This window comes from Contarinia nasturtii, unplaced genomic scaffold (assembly GCF_009176525.2).
Source record: "Contarinia nasturtii isolate CC-2019 unplaced genomic scaffold, AAFC_CNas_1.1 Cnas_scaffold_1240, whole genome shotgun sequence".
Lineage (NCBI taxonomy): Eukaryota > Metazoa > Arthropoda > Insecta > Diptera > Cecidomyiidae > Contarinia > Contarinia nasturtii.
In genome coordinates this window covers 2,273,896-2,298,660 of record NW_022198581.1, presented here as the reverse complement: position 1 = coordinate 2,298,660, position 24,765 = coordinate 2,273,896, and the positions used below count along the sequence as shown (strand labels likewise).

Genomic DNA, 24,765 nt, shown 5'->3' with positions numbered 1-24,765 from the left:
ACAGCTGTAAAACAGCGTTAGCATAGTTTCAATGTCAGTGTCTGGATTCAAGATAGCTTTTGCTAAATGAGGTAATTCAGTGTCCAAGTATCGAATATTGTATGTAATTTATCGACGATAAATTGTCAATATATCGATAAGCGGCCGTATAGTTCTGTGTATGTGTTGCTTTTTATACTGATAAAATTACGGCAGCTTCTCCCACAATTTCACATATCATTTTCTACTCTCTATTCATGTATGCTCAAGTTGTATGGCACTACCATTCGATAATCCTTTAATGAATTTGGTTCGTTGGTGTGTTTTTGGTGGCCAACCTTTTACATCATCAAAACATCATTTTCAAACGATAACCATTCAAATTGATCCACGCTCATCTCATTCGATTATCACATAAATGGCTAAATAGATTTATTCCACATCGGAATTTGTTGACGCTGAGTATATGTGTGGTGCTACTACAACTACTGAAACTACTGGAAATGAAAACTTAATCAGATAATGGTAGATTTGGTTTAACTGTTGTTGCAAAATAAATGAATGCATGTTATTTCGATTTTCCATCGCTATTTTAACTCTATTTTCTACTCTATATTGTATAGATATTGTTTGATGCTTCGAATCAACTACATAAAATATCATTAACACGGTTCATGCTTATCAATTAAGCCCCGATGAACGAATTAATATCAGCCAACGGTATTTGCATTTTGTTGTCGTTGGAAAAACGCAAACACGTTCGTCTTCGTTCTAATTATACAAAATATTTTTCGCTGTTTCGCCCCGAAGCACAATGAATAGCAATGAATGAAGAATTGTACGACGTCATTGACAAGGCTACAAAATACGACAAAATACCGTCCATTTTCATTTTCAGCGATAGAGAGAGAGAGAACGAGAGCGGAATAGAGAAAATATTAATTATTTTCGCGCAGCGAAGTGCGTCAACGCCAAGAATGACTGTAGTACAAGAGTGAGAATGGCTTTGAATTGATGTGCAAGTATTCGAAACAAACATCATCGTGTTCACCCCATCGAAATGATAAAAAAAATAAACGCTTCAGCAATATAAATTAGCAGACAGAAAATAGAACGGACGATAACGTGATGGTTTGAGCAATTGAATGGCCCAAACGCTCTCTTTCACACAGAAACACAGACACACACACATTCAAAAGGTGGTTAATTAAACAAAATGTTTTCACATTAAAATTGGTGTATTTGGCAAAATTTCAAGCAAAAATGTGAATATATTTGTCATCTGGGACAGACATGAATAGTTTAAAGTCAAACGTCAATTCTATGAATTTCATAAACCCTCCCCCCTTTCCCAAATGATATATGGGGGGGGGGGGCACTGGGTGAACGAAAAAGCAAGCAGTGTCAATGCAGCACAAGAAAGGGAAAATTAGTGCGAAAAGCATACACGCCGTATTGGTTGAAATATGCGTGGGCTCATTCACTCAACTGAATTTTTTCGGGTGGCAATGCTATGTGCAAATAATGAAATTGTTAGTCATTATCGTTACATCATTACGCTGTTAGCCCAATGAAATTTATTTAAAACGAAATGACTGTATTAGAAAATGTACTGTTATTTTCATTATGGCAATTGCTACTGTTAATGGTTGGTGTTGTTGTTGATTTTCGCTTATTTTTGTTACTTGTCGATGGTTTTTCGCTTTGTCGCGCACAAAGGTCATCTGAAATCGACACATCGAAAATATACAACATGCATGCCCTTTCAACATCAAATAGCAAATTGATGCACGTAGAAAATGTGCGATACAACACAAAAATTGGTCCACACAAAACGTGTAAAATACATAAAGATGTGAATAGCTGAATTATGATTTCTGTGAGATGAGAAATACAGAAAATATGGGCCCATTTATTGAATATTGAAATTCGGAGCTATTTCGTAAATGGGACTTTGTCATCGTTAATCGTAATTGGTTGATGTTTTGATCGTAATTGATGATGTTTTTGTTGCAACCCATGAAATTACGACTGATTTTCTTTTTCCACATCTTTTTTTTCATTTGGATAAACCAACACTTTTGCTTTGTATGGAAATACGGAAAAATATATTATGACACATTAAACGCGTTTTCCAAACGAAAAAAAAACTTATTTCGGTTTTCCGTGGACTATGGTTTTCCAAGTTTTTTTGTTCCTCAAGTTTTTCTATGCATTTTGTCTCTTTATGCAAATAAATTATATGGTTTATCTCCCAATGGCCTGCTCCATCATCATCATTAACATCTCTTGACCATCCAAATAAAGCGCTGCGTATTCCATTATTCTAATAAAAGAAATGACATATTTCTTTTGTTTGATGCTTGCATTGCTTTTTATCTATTTCTGTAACATTTTCTCTTTCTCTCTTTGGCTTAGACTTACGAACATTTCGCATACAGACAAACACACACCAACTTGGGTGAGTAATCATTTTTCTTGGCGTAACATTGTTCTGGTTGGGTTATGATGTCGCAAAACACTCTCTCTCGAGTCTATTAAGTATATATATACATGCTTTTCATTGAGCACATCTCAAATAACATTATTCAAAATAAATAAGCACGACCGAGAAAGAGCGGGGAAAAATTTAGACAATTTACTAAAATACGCACCATCAAATTCTGAATGCCAACTCGCTTTTTTTTTCGCTCTTCAAATACATTTTTTTCGCTCACTTCAAGTTCACCGTTTGTCTGATTATATTTTGAATTTATGTTTATTTTAATGCAAGCAAATGAAATGAACGTGGACGAGGTAAACATCACCTCATTACGCTCAGATTAAATTCATTTCATAAAATCTAACGATTGTTGGCGCTCTTAGCTATTTGTATATGAAAAAGACATTTTTCGCTTATACATATTTTAAGTACGAAAATGAAGCCTCTTCTTTCTCACAGTTTGAGAATTTTTCAATGAATACTCGCTATTAGGAAAAAAAGAGTTCAACAAAAAGACTTTTTTCAAACACTTAAATTTTTACTCATTTGATTTCATTTTTTTTTGTGTGAGCAAGCATTTCGAAATCGAATATATACTTATATGAATTATACCAAGAGAATGGCCATGGCACAAAGCGATATTCCATTTATCAGGGGTAATATATCATATTCAATGTCCGTACAATATGCTCCTTTGGCTGTTTTTTTTTTTATTCTTTTGATTTTTCTTTTTGTGACCTCATTTAGTCAAAATAAGAACATACACTCGAATAATCCGGAATTATGAAAAAGCGTAGCGTTTCCATATTCGAGTGGTGTACGCAAAGAAAAAAGAAAAGTTGGAATTTATTGCCATGGAAATCGTTTTTAGCAAGTAAAAATTACATTCCAAATAAATGCTGAATGGAAAATGACAGCGAAAAGCTTATCGCACGCGTTGGAGCAAATATTTTGTATTATATAGAGCATATCTTTGAAATTCACCAGAGCCGAAGGCATCAACGTGGAACAAATGATATGTAATGGTCAAAAAGGAATTATAATACGTGATAATCTATATATTTGCATGAAGATGAATTTCGTTCGGTGTGCGTGCTTTTTTTTATTATATTCTCTGTCGGTTTAGTTGCGAAGCCGTGTGAAAACAATCAACCGTGTGGTTGATGATTTCGATGGAATTATTTTCGACAACAAAATATGAATGTGTGACGTGCGTGGGTGGAACACGAGTTCTATTACACTTCACTTCTACTATTTATTCAAGCACACTTTGTATGGCTATAGATTGAAAATAACTGAATCATGATGATGTTGATGATTTCGATGAGACACATAAAATCTATATAGTTGATGCCGGTGTATTTGTATCCTTATTTGGGCAAGTCAACGAAGCTGTTTGCTGCTTCGTTGATGAAGTAATAAATAAATGGCATTTTATTGACATCTTGACGATATGGCGAAAAAAAGAGTCTTCATTCACGTCAATTATGACACGTTCATATTAATCATCACGAAATTTGACTCGCAAAAAGGTGCTTAATCCTTCGTCGTGACGACAACACTCGACGTTGCCTTTACCGTTTTCATCGAAGCGATGCGTTCATCTTGACCGAAATCGAAAGCAAACTGAGTACACATAAAAATTCAATAGAATCTCGAACTCGATTGTGTTTGCTTGCACAAAATTATGTAAGCACTATGGACCTGATGGAATTTATCGATTGCATGAAAATATTCGAAACGACAATATTTCGATCGATTGTTTTGAGTGGTGGTGGCAGTGTCACAAATCTCATATCGTTTTGCGTGAAAATAGAGCAAATGAGTTTTATCTTTCAAATTAAGTTTTTTGCATTCAAAATGCTCACACACACACACTGGTTACACATTCCACTGTTTGAATTTGAAAGCCCTTTCTTTGTATTGCCAGAGTCGGTGAATTATTATTTCTATGGACAATGAAGTTGAAATGACCTCAATCCATTTGTACACAGAACATTTATCCTTTCGGGCACATTGACAAGACACAAAAACCGACCAACCTAAGCACACAAAACACCAATACATATAAAGCGGACCGTCAATTTTCTTGAAAATTCTATTCAAACATATGTTTGATTGGCGACTGAATAATGTACATTTTCCACCGTACAGAATCAATCTATAATTTAGGACGAAAACCCCATGTCGCCCACGTTTTATTTGCACAATATGCCATGTGTCTATAAGTGGATCGCGATTTTATTGTGCTGAAGTCAAGTTCGTCATTTTCGGTGAAGTGTCGCCATCGTTTCACATATTGTATATGCACCGAGAAAGTTCTAGTAAAATAAATTTCATTTCATTATTTCAATGGAAATCGGAATATGATTCACATTAGACGAAGTAATTCGATTGTTTTCAATCGCGTTGTATATTCCGTTGGGCTTGAATTTAAATATTTTAAGTGAAACACACTCACTTTGGTCGCCCTTTGCAACACATACACACAACAACAACAAAAAAAACCAATGAATTTCGCAACATTTTGTCGATTCAATCTGCGTCGCCTTGACGCTTACTACTTTATACTTGTTGTGCATGCACACGTAATAATGGAACGAGTTGCGCAATATAGATGACGTAACGTGTATGTGTGTGTATGTCGCTTATCAAAATCAGAAAATGTATCGGATTAAATTCGTAGGCTAACAACCGGGGTGATACATAGCATGACAATGGTTTGGTTTTTTTTGTAGATGTGCTTCATAATTTGAGAAATATACTTGAAATTGCATGTGGTGTCTCAAATTTAACCAGAATTTTCTGCATTTATTCAATCATTTAATAAAAGTGAGAGAAAAAAAAACATACCGTAAATAAGCATATGCGACACAATTCTTTGACCGTTTTTATTACGAGTATTTTCGTTCGTGTCTTAGTTATTGTTGGTGTTTTTACTACTGTCGCTCAATTTGGGTGCTCAAATTCGACTCACCAATTTGATGGGAATCTATTGAAATGTTTACATAAAATCATGCAACATTTTTGAATTAAGCAATCGAAAGCGAGAGAGAGGGAGAGAGTTGAAATAGAAAGCGACATGTAGAACGATTTGACGTGGGATGTAGTTAGTGCTATTTGGTTTGGTTTTTTTTTTGGTCTTTTTTCTTGCGAATTCTTTTGTGTATGAGTATTTGCGTCCATACAAACTCTGTGTATTCTACATGTTCGTTCTTTTTTGTTAGCATATGCCATGCGCCTGAGTTGTTTGAATAGAAAAAAAAACTAAACTTTTGACTTTTCTTTTATCTTACTTTGTGCAATTCAAATCGATTTTAACGTGACACCCATCACAAATGCACACCAATTCAAAATATTCATTATATATTCTATGCTATACAATATTACGCTCTGCCAGTTGCATCTGGTCATCAAGTTTAAAATGATCTAATGATAATTTATGTGGTGATAAGGAAAATGACAAAGCCCATTTCAAAAGAGTGTAAATAAGAGAACTGCCTGATAATTTTGAGAGCAATTTAATAGCAGCGAAAAATTAAATTTTTTTATTAAGTGTTTCTCTTATCGATCTAATAATATGACGATAAACAGATAAATCGTTGATTATTATAAATGAAAAAAAAGTGCAAATGTTGAACGCAAAAGAATAGAATGATAGAATCTAGCTGCAATAAAGATCTTATCTAAAATGACAGTGAACCATAGACCAATGGGCTGCGTCATTGAATGTGACGAAATATATGTGCACATCAAGAACACAATTAATTCGCTTGTTTTTTGCACATCTTACACGTGTGTACACTTAACGCTGTAAACTGAGATAAAGTGCAAAAAAAACAGATCGAGAGAAAAAAAGAGAGATATACATAGGCTGACACACTCACTTCAAAATTGAAATTCAAAAGAAAAACGATGTTGTTAACATTTCGATTAAAATAAATTAACATTGAGCTCCCCATCAACATTGGTTGGCATTTTATTTAACCTGTTATTAACCATCAAGCAATATAAATCATCACCAGGTTAAATGGCAATAACAGTTAACCAAAACATATCTTAATGCATATCGTATTTTCTTCGAATACGCCAAAAGAGAACATATTGATATAAATCAAATTGTGCTTGGGCTTTCGACGCATTGGCTAATAAACACTCCGAGCTTCTACAGTTATTGATGAGCGTGTGCACGCGCGATCCAATTAGTACTATCATCATCGGGCATTGCTTCGTTCATGCAATAATGACGCTATTTATGTACTATGAATTTAAAGTGAAATACAACTGTAAGCCCGCATGCTAGAGTACAACGTTACTTCATTGGACTACTACATGAAATGTCATTCAGTTTTATTCGTTAATTCAAAAAAAAAAAAAAATCAACCGCAAGAACCACATTCCAGACAACCACATCATTTCGATTGAAAAATATACTGCGTAAACCATATATTTGCATAAGATAAGTTACTTATCAATAAGTTTATATAAATTTACGAATTCAAAAAACTTTTGTACGATTTAACCTTGTATACCTTGCCAAAATTATTGAGTATTTAGTTATACGGGCAAATTCACGTGAATAACCAATAAAGGCAACAAAAAAAAACAACAAAATTCTCCGAATTGTGGGAACAAGCTTTTCTGGAATATACACATTGTAATTTATTCGACTCGAAAATGATGAGATAAAACATGATTTGACTAAGTAGTCATTGCAAATGAAGTTAATTTTGTTAAAATTGTTCCGGCGACTTTTTTTTGTCGGAAAAAGAAAATTATTCAAAAATATTAATGATTAGACTCTATTTGCTAAAACGGTATCTATGTCATATATTATATATGATATATATTTTCGGTGGAACTTCATATTTTTTAAAAGTTTTGTTTTCTCATCAAAGAAAAAAATGATGGAATTCAAAATTCAGTTCGACATTTAGAGAGTCTTCTCAGTCGAATTTTACTCAAAGTGAATGAACTGAATGGATCGTGCATGAATAATAACAATAATCAATTGATTTTTTTTCTTGTATATTTGATGTGTTTAGTTTTCGCCTTCAATTCTAGGTGATATGTATGCAAGAGCGAATTCGAGACGTGCGATAATTACGATTACAATTTGCTTAACATTTAAACATTTGCTAATGTGAACGGCATTTTTCTGTAAGTATTTTGTAAACCGCACGAATTAAACTAGCTTTGGCAAATAACGTACAAAAAAAGTGAAGCATAAAAAAATGTTTCACATTTGCCACCATAGCGTCCATGTTTAAAATTGGATTGAAAGAGAGAAGGAGGGCGAAAAAGTCATGTAATTATGAAAGATTACGGTTTGTGTTATACATTTTTCATTGTGATTTTATAGGTTTTATTATTGGATTTCGAATTTTCGTAACTTTTGCTGAAAAAAAAGGGAAAGGTCATCCGAAGCAAATAGCAATCATGTGTATAACCAACATATACCATTGCATTGGCTTAAGTCAATCATTAGCCGCAATTTTTCATTTTGATCAATTCGCAAAAATGCAAAAAATAAAATAAAAAGTAAAACAAAACTTATTTAAAAAAAAACTGCACTTGCGCCAATTTTATATCGCCCGGTGTTATTTATGCAACACTGCTGAACATTCATCGCAATGAAATGGCAACAAGATGCAGCGAATGATCTTTCACATTTAAAAAAACAAAATACACCGGTTCGAATGAAATATATGAACGGTATCAGACGGTAAAAGTAACTACGACGAGAGGGAGAGAGAGGGGCAAAATAGGTGAACAAGATCAAGCATATCACAATTGATTGTAATGAGATTAATTACGAATGACGTTCTTAATTAAAATGCGGTGATAGTGCAATGATGCACATTCATGCTCTCGTCACACTCCAATTCAGTGTGTTGTTGTATTTTGTTTTTATTTTGCTCTTGTACCGCTCAAAATATGGGTGACCTTTAAGATGAATTATGGAGAAAATCAGCGAGAGAGCATACCGAGGGAAAGACAGAGAGAAATATAGAGAGAAACTAGCACTTTTAAACAGTATTAATTTAATTGACTGTCATATGCATTCAACAGCTGTTCATCGTGCAATTAACAGGTTAATGCGCTTCTATATCTCTCTCGGAATATTTAATCTTTTTCTTTCATTTTTTTTTTACTTGCCCACTCTCTGTTTGACTTTTTTTTCTTGTTTCTTTCATTAAATTCGTTTTTTTTTTCTCTTCTACAAGCTTGATATGCGAACAAAGTACAAATTGACAAATGCTTCGTCACATTGCATTGAGTAGCTTTATATATTTAATCAATCACCACATTTTTTTTCTCTTTTTCAGATAGAGAACGGTATTTGAAATGACATTTGTTTTATAGTCACTTTCGTGAGCGTTTTTTCTTCTACCAACCACCGTTACAGCTTTTTATTCAAAAACTCCATTAAATTCTTAAATTTCAATGAGAAATTAGTCTATCACTTGTCCGGTGACCTACGAAAGGTTTCTTTCTACTGCTGTAAACTTGCCTTGAAGTCAAATGACTCAAGATTGTGTTTGATTTGGGGTTTTTGGTATCTTGATGGTGTGTTGGTACATTCACACATACAGAGTGTGAGATTAGATACAGAGATACACAGAGAGAGAGTGAGAGTGAGTGAGAGAATGAAACATCATTATTTCAAGTTGCCTTCACTTCACTTGTCATCTGATTTTTTTTCGATATTTACTTTCTTTTTATTCGTTGACTTGTATTTATAGTCGATGATTCTGTCGTTTATAATGTGAAATGTGCTGACACCAAAACACATAATGTACTTCATTGCCATATGTAGCACAAATATGCGTTCACTCCCGTGTTGTTGTGCCTGTTGCTAACTTGCTATTTAGTTTATTCCTTCGTGTGTTTCTTTCTCTCTCTCTCTCTGTCATTTACAATGTATTTGTACATTTTGCACTTTCCGTTTTTTTATCAGTATGATAATTCAATCTTTTTCGTTCACTTTATTTCGTTCTTCTCTCTTTTTTACAGTTGTAAGTTCTCTCAATTTGCAATCTGTCCCATCATTTAAATGTTGTGACGTAGTTTTTGTTTTCATTTCTAAATCTTCATCATATCATTTCTCAAAACTATTTTTATTGTTTTAGTTTTTTTTTTTTAATTAAGAAAATTCGTGATTCTAGAATATTATTATCAAAATAACTATAAAAAAACAGAAAACATAGAAATGTTCATTTTTATTTCGTAGCACTTTAAAGATTTGATTTGTCCATTTGGCATATTATCACAATAAAACATCGATACGTCTTTTTGTTTTGAGCAAAACGCTAATTCTGTGCATTCTTTTGGTTTCGTCTGCTTGACTGACGTGCGCTCATTCATGCTTTCAAATCGAAAAAAATAAAGACATGCGCCTGTGCGCTCTCATATCGAGTCATTTGAATGAGGTTAAAATTAAATACACATCGTTGGCAAATAAAAAAAGGTTTCGATGTCTTTGATTTCAATATTGATGCATTCATTAATATTAATTGTATTCGAAAGGAATAGCACTCAACTTTGGTTTAACAGGGCATTCATTTCAATTTAAATTTCATGTAAATGAACATTTCAAAGCCATGGCAAATGTATTTCAAAATACATACGCGCACGCACATACGAATGACCATTTTATATCGCTGACTTTACAAATATAATACGAAACACAAAAAAAAATTATGTTGATTAATGAAAAAAAAAAAATATTGAGATTAAATTGATTGAAAACAATGAAAAGACACGTCATGAAATATTGTACTTCAAATACGAACAAACAAAAATTATTTAGATATTTAAGCAAATGCCCAAAAATTAATCGAGGTTACTGCCGATTTTTCGTCGATGTGCGTAAACCATTTTCGCATTGTTTTCCGAAAAACGAAACCCAATCACCAAAGCGGAAAAAACACATATAAATCAAACAAACAACATCAACTAAAAAAATTGTGTGGAGAAGCACAATTGTAACGATTTATTCTGTTTGAACCATGTCGCATATGCAAAATTTTTCGATTTGAGTTGATTTGGCATAGTCAATTTAATGCATATGGAAAATAATGTCAACATAAAAAAAAAAATGATTGTATGTGCGTTCGGCTCTTTTTTTTCGGTTATATTACTCGGTGCCCGATTGCTCGTAAAAAGAAAGTGGCAATAAATTCGAAATCGAAAAATGCACTTCAATTGGTATGACGCTTCATCGTATACTCACTACGTGATACCCATCGATTGCATGGTTTGCATTAAACCATTAGCGCAGCGCAATGGATTTTCCCCATGCTGCAACATCATTTCTTCTTCTGTTTTAGATTGAATTTTTGTAGATTTAAAAAGAACCTGCCGCTGCCGTTGTTTCGGTGCAAAATTGTGCCGAAATTTTATGATACAAATGAACGAAATAAACGGCGTCCATTAGTTTTGGTAATTAAATTCTGCACTAATTAAACATTGTGCCGTTTATTTTTCGTTTCAAATGTGAACAGCATTGGAAGTGACTCGAATATAGCGTATCGAATGTCGTCAGATTGGCATTTAAAACTACCTGCATATACACTTGCCCTTTTTTCCTATTTCACAAAATAGCATCTGATAAAGTAGATTTATTCTTTTTTATTTTTCTTGTATTGGTGTTGTTGTTCCATCTCTAGCCATTCAGTTGCTAGGTCGAAACGCTCTAACTCTTATCGGAGCTTTTGTGGTGGAGACCAGATCAGATATATGGTTCATTGAACATTATGCGAATGTATGAATGCACGTATTCAATCTCGACCGTTTACTTAATTAAGAATGCATACAGCGTTTGTGGCGAGATGTGTGTGATTAGAGCAATGACTTGTTTTGGACATTCACCATGCTATTGCCGAACAATGACTAACACCATCCAAACATAACGTTTGTGGCATACCCAGTTTATGCTTTCGATTTACCTTCTGTTGACATTCTGTACACATGCCGCACCGAGAGAGCATGCATGTTCATTAGCATACTTTATTTTTGGCATCGCAGCTTTTTGTATGTGTGTTCGATCTTTTTTCTTTTTTTTTTGTTCTCGATGTATGCTTTGCCAACAAGAGATATGATCTAATTTATGAATCCATTCGGTTCACATGTTGAAGTATTTGGCATTTTTGTTGATAGAATGTATGCTTTCGGGCAATTTTTTATTATTATTTCTATTTCGTTGGAAACATTTCTGACTAAATCACAAACTCAATTTTGCAAAACCGAAATAAATTTACTCCAACGTTATGTACCTTTTTATTTTAATTTACTGTCGTGCTTTTTGGTTGTTGTTTTTCTCTCTCTCTCAAAAATTCTGAATAAAAATTCTCCCGAAAGGCATAAATTTGACTTCGAAACAACTCAAACTGTTTAATATATTATCAGTTTGGATTAACAATAAGTCATGACTAAATATATAAATGAAAGAATAAAAAATAATATTTGCTTTGCGGACACGCGTCTGCTAGCATTATCAGTTACATCGATGCATGAATGCAAATGTTTAGCGATTCTTTTTCTGCTGTCATTTTTTTCTGAGTCATGTATTTATATGACTTGAACTCATTTCATTTCTTTAATCGTTTGCACTACAAATGTCTATCATGGCGAATTTAAAAAGAAAAAAAAAACACAACAACTAAATCGAATCATAAAGTGAATGTTTCCTCATTGAAATGATTCGAAAAAACGTGCTATTTTTATTTGATATTACGTGTAATTGAACTTGAACATTTTCCGACAAAATTGATAAGAAATTCGATTGAATGCATTTATGATTACTGAATCATTAACCTGGTTGAAGTTTGATATTTGTATGCCGGTCTATGACAAACTATCGATTCAATTGTTGTATTGACTATTCAATAGACATTGTCATCGTGTCTGTTTTTTTTATCGACATACCACGCTCTGTCTCTTTTTCTCACTATTTCCACTTTCTGAACATGTTTTTGCAAGAGTCATTCATCATGACAATAAAAAAAACTGTAAATGGTTAACAGTTTGAAGAAAAAAAAAATCACATTGAAATGCCACCGATTAAAAATAAACAGACGACAACAACAATGATGATAAAAAAATAGTCAACTTCATGCATTACAATTCGAACAGTATGCGTCTGTTGACCGATTGGTTCATGACTTCCCTAATAAAAAAAATCAGCATGCATCGACGTTCTCAAATTGACATTAACAAACCGAAAAATAAAACACTCAAATGGTAATAGCGATCAGTGTATCTCTATTTTTTTTTATTTGTCTAAAGCAAATAAAAAGTGCGCAAAATCAATGTGAAAAAAATTGAGACCAAAATGTCATCGAATGAATTGAAACAAACTCATTTCACAGCTGATAAATGTAAGCGTTGTAGGCATAGAGAGAGAGAGATAAAGAGAGAAATAGCGAGGGGAAATAGAGATAAAGAGTAAACAAGAAGTACATATAGATAAAAAAACCGAACCATTTGATGACGTGTGCATATGGTCTGAAGCCCGAGCAGTTTCATTAGAAACATTCATCATGAACAAGCACAAACAAAATGAAACATTTACTTCGACTATTGTTTTTTTTTTATTATTTCAAATCGTGTTTGATTGCCAAGACTGTGTGTATGTCATTGCTACTCATTCGGATGCCCTTTTTTCTCTTTGTCGCCTTATTTGCAATTTCCATTTGGTCCAACTATTCAGCTGATTGTTTCACGCGAATGATCAAACAAATGATTTATTTTGAATATGAGATTCAGAAACAAAAGAGAAAGCGCACACAAATGAATTGAATTCGAATTGAACTGAATCCGAACGAAACAAATTATAGGCCTATAAATTCTGAATTGATTGTATTTTGATGAATTCAAAGCAATCGACCGAATTAAATACACAAATTTATTGTTTCTATTTCGTGCACATATTGCAATTGGTGTCTCAATTTATTTAAAGAGACAAAGTGAGACAGAGCAGGAAAAAGAATTGAAACGAACGAATAAAAAACATACATAAAACGTTCAAAATGTTGCTACGGAATTATTGTTGAAAATTTCATGATGAGAGCGAATAATGTGTCTAAATATAAGGTAATTGGAGTTCGTCACAAGATCAATTTGTATTTCTGCAGCAATTTTTAAATTTTTTGTTGATATTACAATGGATAACACACTTCGCAACACATAAATGACTGAATTTGAATGAAACGGCACACAGTTCAGTTAAAATTGGAATCGATCGTGGCACTCATGACACTGAGTGTCCCTGAGTGTCAACAGAAATGCCAAAAACTTTTTCACCACAAACTTTTATTCATGTTCTCCAAACTTATTCTCTTTTATTATTATTTTGTTTCGCCTTTTTCTCTCTCTCGGTGTCTTTTTTTTTCCGTTTTCATCCAAGCAGATGATGCATGACTGGCCGTGACATATTTTTCTTTTCTTTTTTAAATACACATCAAATGCAAAAGGGTTGATTTAGTTTTTCATTTGAAATTTATTCTTCGCATTATGATAACAACAGCCGCATAATGATGGGTTACATACCCATTAAATTCAATAGATTTAATAGTACCTTTTGAATTTTGGCCAATTCAATCGGTGAAATTGGGTTGTGAACTTTCTATCCATTATTTGTTTGTTTTTTTTTTTTGTTTTTTTTTTTTTGCTGGTGTAACAGAGAATTTTCGTTGGTCGACAAATAAAAATGTAATCGATTGAATTGTCAATGTCATTGAATACACCCGTTTGAACGAATGCGCAAAGTTTTTCTTTTTGTCTATAGATTTTCGCAATGTTGATAAGACTGTGTCTGAGTTCATGCTGTATACGAAATCAATATCCGTTGAATTTGTCCAAACTAAAAATGACCAATCGTTTGTGTGATTTCAACATATTTCGATTGGGCGATGTATCAGAAATGCCCAATTCGATCAAATTACCTGTTGAAACTTCCTGATGAATATGTGTGTTTCTTGTTTTGGATTTCCTGTACAATATTCATTTAATGTACGTTTTAATAGTGTTTGTGCGCGCAACTTAACCGTTTGTCATAAAAAAAAACAACTTGCACGCCAAATTGAATGAATATTTATCGATTCGTTTCGAAACTGAGAGATAGAGAGAGAGAGAGAGCGTGCGAGCGAGAGAAAAAAAATGTCATTAGGGCCAAATAAATTAGACATCAATTTAATTCGCCTACGAAATCACTTATATTACCTGTCTAGATGTGTGTGTGTGTGTGCCAGTTGCTAATTTGCGAAATAAAATTACTGTCACTTTTTTCTGCTGTACCGATTTTTCTTTCATTTCTATGACTATTTCTGCAGTCTCTAAGCGCGTGTTCGATCGTTTTCATTTTTTGATTTCTGTTGTTCGTTCAATATATACATCGAAGGTAGAAAAAAAAATGTGTGTTTTTCTCATACATTTGCTGCTTTTTGTTGCTGCCAATTTGTGTACACGCAATAATAAATCGATAAGAATTTATTACCAAATGCAACGACACGAAAAGCGAAAACTCACAATCAGCCGAATACAATAAACACAAACCACACAGACTCAATTCAGAGAAGAAAAAAGTAATTCGTAGAAAACATCTAAACGGTTATGTATGTGTATGCGCGCAAATGAGTGAGTGAGCGAGTGAATTTTCGATTTTCTTGTTACCAGATCGTGCGTTCTTTCACGTCATTAAATGATTTCGTATCGCTTGAGTAGGCTGTTTTTCGCCAGGTTGTTTGCCATCCACGCAATAAATCATTCCATTTTTCTTTAATTATAAATTAAATATTCACAAATTATAAATGGAAAAGTGAAGAAAAAAAAGTCTCAATTGCATCGTAGCAGCCGACCCCAAATGAAACCAGTGCCAAATCAACTAACGGATGCATTTTTTTTAAATCGTTGCTTTGTCATACATATTCAAATGCTAATTTGTGAGGCGTTAAAACTGCATATCAATCGATTTTCGGATTTAATTTTTTGTGTTTTCTAATTCTCTAATAATTCTCAGTTGCTCCTTTTAAAGTAAAATTGATGGGCGCACACATAAAACCACATTCATCATGTTTAAATAACAACTTTTATTATTTGAAACAAGCTTCTCGTTGCTGCTGTTTTCCTCGTTGATTGAAAGCTAACACAGTAGCAACGCGGCAACAGTGCAAATAGTAGTTGACATAAAGAAAAACAAAAACTCTCCAACACATAAATATACACAACGTAAAACGTCTGATAAAGTCTAATCTAAATGTCAATATTGCAATAGTACGTATACACGTACGCATGGAACCATTACAATCGGAAATCAGTGCGAGTTTTCGAATGCGATTTTACCCATTTTATTTATTTTCGTTCTCAATGTTGATTGAATTTACGAATTGGTGCGTTGTGTTTGTATGTGTTTCGGGTAAAATGTACTGAAAAATATGATGAGGAGAGGGTAAAAAGGGCGTTGGGTGCTGCGAAATGAAAAGAAAGAGAGAGAGAGAGAGAGAGAGAGAGAGAGAGAGAGAAGAAATCGAAATGAAAACTGATTATTACTGATTTCTAATAAACATGTGAATTCTCTTGCTGATGATCGACACAAAATTATAGCGAAATAATAAACGAATTGAATGCTTGCGTTATACTACCAATGCAAACATACAAAAGACATTTAAGTTCGCATTTTGCCACTTTTTCGTTTGTCGCTTACAAGAACGGTTGCTGTTGTGGCAAACAAAGTTTATTGAATTTTCTTCGGGTGTATTTCTTTTTTCTCGAGACTAAGATTCAATTTCATTCGATTTCAACAACAAGTTACCTTAAATTGCAATCATTTCCTCTTCATATCACATTCAATCGCAAATCAAAATAAAATTCCAACCCAACGCGTGTATTGAATACCCATACGTACCGATGTGTACATGTTCTATTTTCCATTATTCCAATCGTTCGCTGCTATTGTAAATGCAGGAAGAGGATGTTCAATTGAAATAATCAGTTGTCGATTGAATTCATCGTTGTTGAATGTTGAACGATTTTTGATTTGATTTGGCACACAGGCATCGCCGAGATGTTTACTTGATTTTAATTAATGCACCTGCGATACAATGTAACACAAAAATAAATGTGCTTATCTCTCTCTCTCTCTTTCTCTCTCTCTCTCTCTCTCTCTCTCTCTCTCTCTCTCTGTGTGTGTGTGTGTGTGTGGATGTTGAACTGGATTTAGTGATTGAAATCAACCACAAACTATTCTCTTTAGTTCATTAAATTTTAATTGAATTTACTTGGAAATCCAAATCAATTGTGTCGAATCGATATTCCGTGCATATGCAGGTTGGAAGTGTCGGTGTCAGGGTGGTAATTCCTGTGTGAGAACTTATTCTTCGAAATGTTTGCGATAGATCAACAGCCATTCTCTCTCTCTCTCTCTCTCTCTCTCTCTCGTATGCGTTGATAGTTCAATTTAATATACACATCGCATGAGCATGTCTCAATTTAAATGTTCGCATACTATTACGGGCTTGTATTATTTTGTAAATAAATAATGGTAACTGTGCATTTCAAGTTTTTCATGGCCCAAATTTTATGGCAAATTTCATAACTGATATTGTAACAACACGTAATCGAACAACAATAAATTTTCATTGCATTTTGTTTCAACATCATATTAAAGCGACAATTTTAATTTAAATTCGATTTATGATGTATGATAAAAAAAAACAACAAATAAAGTTTGCTTTTAAAGCTATTATTGACTGCGACAAAATGGAATTTATTGATATGTGCAACAACAAAAAAAACTTGCATTCAAAGGAGAAAATTTACATCGCATGAAAGTCCACGCTTTATCGCTTTTGTTCTTGTTCTTTCATGACATGAATCGATACTCCCCCTTCCAAAAAAATGCTGTGTGCAAAATCCCCATTTCGTGTGCTTTGAATAACAATAAATGTGGAACTTAATATTTCTTCGAAATTAACTGCGTATAATAATTCACAAACAGTGGCCGAGTATATTTGATAGTTAATCACTTGTTTTTTTGTCCATGAGGTTGCAATTAATATCAAAATTCTATGAATTGAAGGAAGAAATGAACAATGTATTTCCATACGATTTGCGAAAACAATTGCATTAAAGTCATTCAAACAGCACAATAAAATAGCGCCAATAGCGAGAGATATAGCTTTAAATTCATCGCTTTAAAACCAAGATTTAAGAATGAAACGAGGTTGCAGCGATTTTTTTTTCTTCTATGCCATATCTAATGTTCACATAAAATAATGATGATATTTGATTTTATGTTCAGGATTTGTAGCTTTCAATATGTAATGACACAGTATCCGTTTGGTAGCGCCGATGATTTAGCATACGCAGGCACTTTCACACACACACACACACACACACACACATAGAGCAAAAGCTATTGAGTGAATAAAAGAGATAAGCACATATACATGTACTCATCCAGCTGTACATATTTGTATGAGGGCGAGTTGATAAACTGAAGGGTTTGGCATGCTGTTGTAATGGGTGCTAAAAGCAATTCTTTAATCACGAAACAACGATAAATGGCTTTGACTGAATTACATTTTTGAACATCGCCACCACTATATTATCCATTTGTCACTTTGTTTTGTTGTTTTTATGCCATTTTATGTCGCTTGTTGCTCTCAAACACGCTTCCATATGGAACGCGAATGAAAAACATATGTGCGCAACCGGAGAAGCCATTTGCGAAAAACATGTTGCCAGCAGTGAGCTTGCATGTGTGCGTGTATGTGTTTCTGTTCCTCGTCTGAACTGGAAATATGCTTAATGCCATTAGTCGAATGAATAAAGAGCAATACAATTGTAGATTAGCATTTTTACATTTTTTACTCTCTCTCTCTCGCTTTCAAGCGAAAACACACCGGTAAAGGATTCCCACTGTTTTAATTCGTGCCCATCTCTGGTGTCACACAAACAAAAACAATCTAATCGTTAATCGTAATATTGAATTAATGGGCGCTTTTTTAAACTACATTCTGTACTTTGTTTGCAATTCTGTGATGGGTTTGAAGTGAATGAATACGATGCGTATTGCGGAGGAATGAACCAAAAAATATTTAATTTTTATTTTGTGAAGAAAATTCAAAAATATTTGCAAAGGGCGACTTTTTTTTATTTACTAGCGAAAAGACAGACAATATTGATACATTGTCAATATTCTCGCCTGCTATCTGTTTTGATGAATTTTTTACATTGCAAATTAATTCACAATAAATTATTACATCAATTAATAATTATAGAGAGATCCCGAAGAAATCGCAATAAAAACAAGTGAGAAAAATTTCATTTCAATTTGATCCATATGGCATTAATTTACAAATAATGCAGAATAACATTTGATGGCATGGATGCGTTAATGCGTTTGGAAACAGAAGCACACACACACGAATAAATTTCACTTATTTTTTTTTTAAATTAATTGATTTATTCTAAGCATTGTCAAAAGATAAAAAAAAGTTAACACAAACATTTATTTTCCGTAACAAAGTTCACCAGGACAATGTAAAAACACACGGAAACAACAAATAAGCACCATGGTAACTTTTCGTTTAAAAAAAAATCGTCCAAAATGAACATCTCATAAAAAAACACAATTGTTATTTCGCTTCAGGACACCATATAAAACACCATGTTTCTTCATTCTCTTCTATCATTTGTTCAATTCCGAGCACAAGTTTTATTTTGTTTTCAATTTACTAGTTGGCAAAAAAGACGTTGGTCGTTGTTTTTATATTATTTTATTTTTATTTATTTTGTGTGTTTGGTATAGAAAAAGAGGAAAGAAATGATGCAGAAAAATAGAATGGATGGAGAGAAAAAAAGAAGCAACAAGAAAAATAGATATCGATATAGATAGTAAAGTAGTGCCTAAGCACGCACTTGCCTGATAATGGTGTAGTAGAATCAAAATAAAATGGTATAAAATTGATTGAACAAATGAAATGAAAAGAAAAACAAAACAAATACCAAACATGGTACAGAACATGTGCCAAGATGTACACCAGATGAATAAAGAAGAAGATGATGATGAAAAAAATAAGAGTGAAATTGAACATAAATGTGGACACGCACCTTTTCATTATATGGATTTATCCAAGCCGATATCATATGAACTTATTTTGTAGAAACTTTTCAATTTTTAAAAATAAACTCTCTGGTTTTTTTTATTTTGTACGTGGTGCGTTGTTTGTGTTGCGCTTCAACTGATACTGTTGCTGTTGTTGTTGCTGTTGTTGTTGCTGTTGCTGCTGCTATGAGACTGCTTCGATGTTGTAAGTGCTGATGTTTTGTACGCGGTGCGTTGTGTTTACTTGTTTCGCGTTGCTTAAGCTCGTCTCTTGATCTCTTCAAATTGAACTGAATTCTTTCTTTCTTTCTTCTTATTCTTTCTTTTCTTTTTCGTATGTATTTTACTTTTCTTTTGACTTTATTGTCGGCCGTTACGCGTTGCTATCAATATAAATATTGGTATCTACGTATATATATGTGTGTATTTTAAAACACGGAGACCGAAATAAGTAACAAGTGAAGGTTCTTAGGCGATTTCTATGTCTTTTTCGTATTCGCTAACTTATTATTTTTTTACTTCTTTTTTTTGAGCTTTGAATTTTTATCAGTGCTGGTTGGTTTTGGTCACTGCGGTTAAACTAGATGTGGTAAAGATTCAATTCTCTGTTTTGCTTTACTCTCTCTTTCTCTTTTTTCGATTCGTTTCTCGATATCTTTGCTTTGACTGCTGATTATTACACCACAATGACAATTTCAATTGGTACTCACAATGAATAAAAATAAATCAACTTCACTAATAAAATAAAGGCAACAAAAATTCCATAGACGTTATTTGCATGCGATTTTGATTGAATTAATCCTTTCAGCTCGAATAGAAAGAATTGAGAAATAAAAAACTAACCAAAAATGTTTAGCGGCGAATATTACTTAGAGTTTGAGTTTTGTTTTCGGCAAGTGTTTATCGAGATTTTTTTTTTTTAATTTATAAAAAAGCACTTCATTTATGATTGTTGATGACGATAACAAAACAAAATACGTGAGTCAATCAGTTCCAATTTTAGATATCGCGTTTCACATTTACACACTAAACGGATTTGTTTTGCACAACTGTTTCAATTTTTCTCAATTAATTTTTTTGTTCGAATTTGTTTTTTACAATACTTTTATTTAATTTTTTTTTTTACTCTGGTTTATTGTTGTGTTACTGGCGGCTGCTGCTTCTCTTTCTGCTGAAGAATACTGTTATTGTTGTTGTTGTTGACGATAACTTGTGAAATTTTCACTCTATGGAAACAATAAAAGATACAATTCGAGAGATATCAGAATGAGTCGCTGAAACACATATGCTTGCGCCTTATTAACAAAAATTTTTTTATAAAAAGAAAGAATTGTATATATGCATATAAATCGAATTTTGTTTTTGTTTTATGGTTTTTACTCGTTGATTTTCAAAATCGACCGTTTTAATGAAATCGACTTCATTATTGATATTTTGATATTACATCGTATTTGTATTCGATTTTAAGGCCAGAAAATGTTTCAGCCTAATTAATTCCGATTCCAAATTCGTATGATTATTGGATATATTCTTGATATTGGACCACGCGAGAAATCTTCGACTTTCTCTGAAAAATAAATAAATAAAAGAAACAACAACAACACGACAACGAACGACGACCGTGTCTTTGTGTCACCCACTGTATTTAGCCAGCATTAATATTCTCTCTGGTCGCTCTACTTTATACATCAGAATACTATTTCCACATACGCGCGAGATGGCAACAGGTTTCATTCGAACGAAAGAAAAACAGCGATATTCTCGCAACGAAATTTATGCCGTGCATTTTTATTTTATTATTTATTTTATTTTGTGACTTGAATTTTATTTAAATTTTGGTTGGAGTTTTTCTTAAATATCATTTTTCGTTTCGACTTCAAAACGGAGCACACCGCGCACTTTGTTTGATATAAAACAAAAACAAAATTTGTTACACGCAATATACAAATTATCCAATGCAAACACACGGAATCGCTTTTCGATTGACTAATTTTCATTTTTAACATATTCATTCAAATCATCACATCAAATCAATGTATCAGCTCAATTCTGCCAGCAAAATTAGTAATTTTAAATTTGAGCAAGAGGAAAACGCCGAGGTTCAAACATTTCAATATGTTTGAATTGGTATTCTTTTTTGCTGATGATGTTGTTATTGTTGATAGTGTCGGCAGTAGTGGTCTTGCACATTCAGTGGCAGCAGAATTGCGATTAGTCGCGCTAACTAATAATCGATAAATCGAAGTGAGTACCATTTCGAATGAACAAAAAAATAAATAAATATATATTATTGAAAACATACAAAAATTCGACCTTCAAACAAAAACCGACTGCATCAAACACCAAAGAAAACCAACCAAATAAAAGAAAAAAATCTCGGTAATTAACCGCATAATACTGAAGCATTTGCAACAAAAAAGTTCAAATTTAATTACAATTTAACATATAATGTGTATAACGGTTGAGTTTTGTTGTTGTTTATTTACTTAACAGCCTGCATAGCGTTTTGCTCAACGCATTAATATGTTTCGGTTTGTTTTTTTGTTGCATTTAAATTGCAGAAAAAAAAATATTAATTGATTTATGTAAATTTTGAACTGATAAACTGATTTGGTACTTTTTTTTGTTCAATCTCTCGTTTTAAATCATTCTTTATTCAATTTAACTTGTTCTTTAAAACTTATGAAACCGTATGTACGCAATTTGAAATATGTTCGTTTTAACATAATCTCTTCTTCTAAAAAATCCATAATTTTCTGTTATTATTATTTGAAATACTTTTGCATTACCGTATAGAAACAACAAACAGCAGAAAAACGAAAACAACACACGAAACGAAATAAAACCAATTTTTCAAAACGAAAAAAAAATCTCTCGATCTTTCAATGGATTCGAAATGTTGGATTCAAAATTTTTGAATATGGTGTGTATGACTTTATTTTCATATAGTATATATGTTTTCTTTTGTATATATTTTATATGTTAAATGAAACCTCTCGATGAAAATTTATTAGTAGCGACAGTCAATCTTTTTAGCTTTGATCACGGCCACACTCACTAAACGACTGACTACTAACCAACAAGCGAACATATGAAATTCTCGTTACAATGGGAAAATATTCAACACAACAACCGTAGAATAATCGGTAAAGCAGCCATGAGACACAGCAAGCGGCACCGAGACACCGTAAGTTCGAGAATCATCGAGACTTTGTATGTATTGAATACATATACACAAATCGAATATAGCGCGCATTGCTCACACAACACACAGCACACAGAAATTCGAATGCCAAGCGAACGGCAGTCAAATCTATGAATCCAACCGAATGAAAGAGATAGTCAAAACCATTCAATACAAACAGATATTAGCAAGCGCCGAGCGCGGATTGTATGCGAAACAGCGGCGCACACAGCACCACAATATATACAAGCATAAGAAGAGATGGTAAAGCTTATATTGAAGTATATATATTTCTTTTTTGTTTGAATCGGATGTATGTAATGTACACAGTGTACACACAAGTTCTGTTATTTTATTTCAGCTGTTTTTCAGGCATTAGAGCGAAAGCGAGATAAGTTTCACTTTGGATTCAATAGGCACAAATGAAACTGAGCGTTTCGTTTGCATGCGAGACAAGAATGTGTCGGTAACGTTTGGCGCAACAGAGAGCTGTACCCGAATGTTGGTGTTGTTGTTTCAACTGAACGTTTATTCGGTGGAAAAATGTGTGTATAATATTAAGTTATCGTACAGCATACACGGTATCGACTGTTGCTTGTTGTTGCAACTTGAAATTGAAGTTGACGCACACACGACGAAAATGCTTGTGCCACATGAATCGCAATGGTTTTTTTTTGTGTCTCTCCGATCACAATGTTGTAGTATTGTGCATTATTCACAGCACACAGCAACAGAGTGATGTTGTTGTGAGCGAAAGAGAGAAAAAGCAAACAAATAACTGAGCGACAGTGATGGAAAATGAACGGTAAGGAGGGAGAGAGACAGAGTAGTGGACAAATACGAATATTTAATTCGTGTATTCAATTTATTTATTTATTTGGCAGAGCGTGAATATAAGTAGAATTTATGTTGGACCGTTTATCAATTTATTCAAAACATAAGGAACAACAAAAATGAATCGAATTGAGATCCGTTTGTGCTGACACCGAAAAAAAATAAAATAAATGGAAACACAAATTGAATGTGACATTGTTTTTGGTTTCGGCTTTTGGGGCTAACTTCCGTGATTTTTTGACATCGAGCATCGGAGGTATTTTTTTTCTCTACACAGACAGTGTCTGCATGTTTTTCATCGAATCGAAATTATTCAATGGTATTCTTTATGGTTTCATTGACCAAAGATTGTATGACATTACGTGAAGTTGTCATTTTATTGGTATCCAAAAAAAAAACTAATCTTTTAAACCGCTGGAATTCTTTATTGCTTTTATTTTCAATTTTAACTGCGAATTCGTCGGCTTTCATTGTTTGGTAAAAGAAAAACATCCAATTCAATTGGATCGTATACAATTTGGTAATAATTTAATGGAGTAACCAAATATTTACTTGAAGTATCAATATTCGTTAAAATGTACGTTCAATATTCGTTGATAGAGTGTAAGTTTGAACAAATGAATTTAAAGGAACAATGTTTGATCGGAAATGCATTAATAATTGATAAAATATTGAACATTAAAAATTTAATCAAATTTATCAAAATTTAAAATTCATTTTGTAAACCTTCATTTTCATAAGGTTTAAAATTGCGTCGCAATATTGATATGGCAACGGACAAATATGGCAAACCAAAAACTCATTTAAAACAGACTTTAGTTGGGCTTCGTGTAACTTTATTATTAAAAAAACTTCTTAACGTAATTGTGATTGTTTTGTTAACACAAAAAATCCATGTCATATTGTTTTTAGTAAAAGAACCGATTCGGCACTATTCTTGTAATTGATGTGTTCATTTGTTTTAGAATTAGAATGGAAAGCGATGTGTGTTCAGGTAAGTCAAATAAAAAAAAATCGGGAATTTATTGAAACTCATTGTGGGATGTACGACGTTTGAGGGAATATTTTGGGAAACCCCGTATAATTTGTCATACAAATGGAATTTATGCCGATGACGAACAATGTCTGCGTTGATTTTTTTACGCACTCAAGGGCAGGAAGAATAAGATAATAATA

The 24,765-nt window shown here is 33.0% G+C and overlaps 1 protein-coding gene across 3 annotated transcripts in view; it reads right to left on the bottom strand.

The window, feature by feature from the left end:
* LOC116345464 (terminal nucleotidyltransferase 5C) overlaps positions 1 to 22,622 on the bottom strand; it is a 62,718-nt gene extending 40,096 nt beyond the window's left edge. For 2 of the 3 annotated variants that reach the window (XR_004201502.1, XM_031774874.1), the window contains exons 1-2: positions 22,361 to 22,622; positions 19,577 to 20,797 (exon numbers count right to left, since the gene is read on the bottom strand). Coding sequence is in view for 2 of the 3 variants with exons in the window: in XM_031774874.1 (XP_031630734.1) it covers positions 19,577 to 19,612 (36 nt within the window). In the remaining variant the exon portion in view is untranslated. The remainder of the gene's footprint in view (positions 1 to 19,576; positions 20,798 to 22,360) is intronic. The other variant, XM_031774875.1, reaches the window with a different exon arrangement.
* Between the last annotated feature and the right edge of the window lie 2,143 nt (positions 22,623 to 24,765).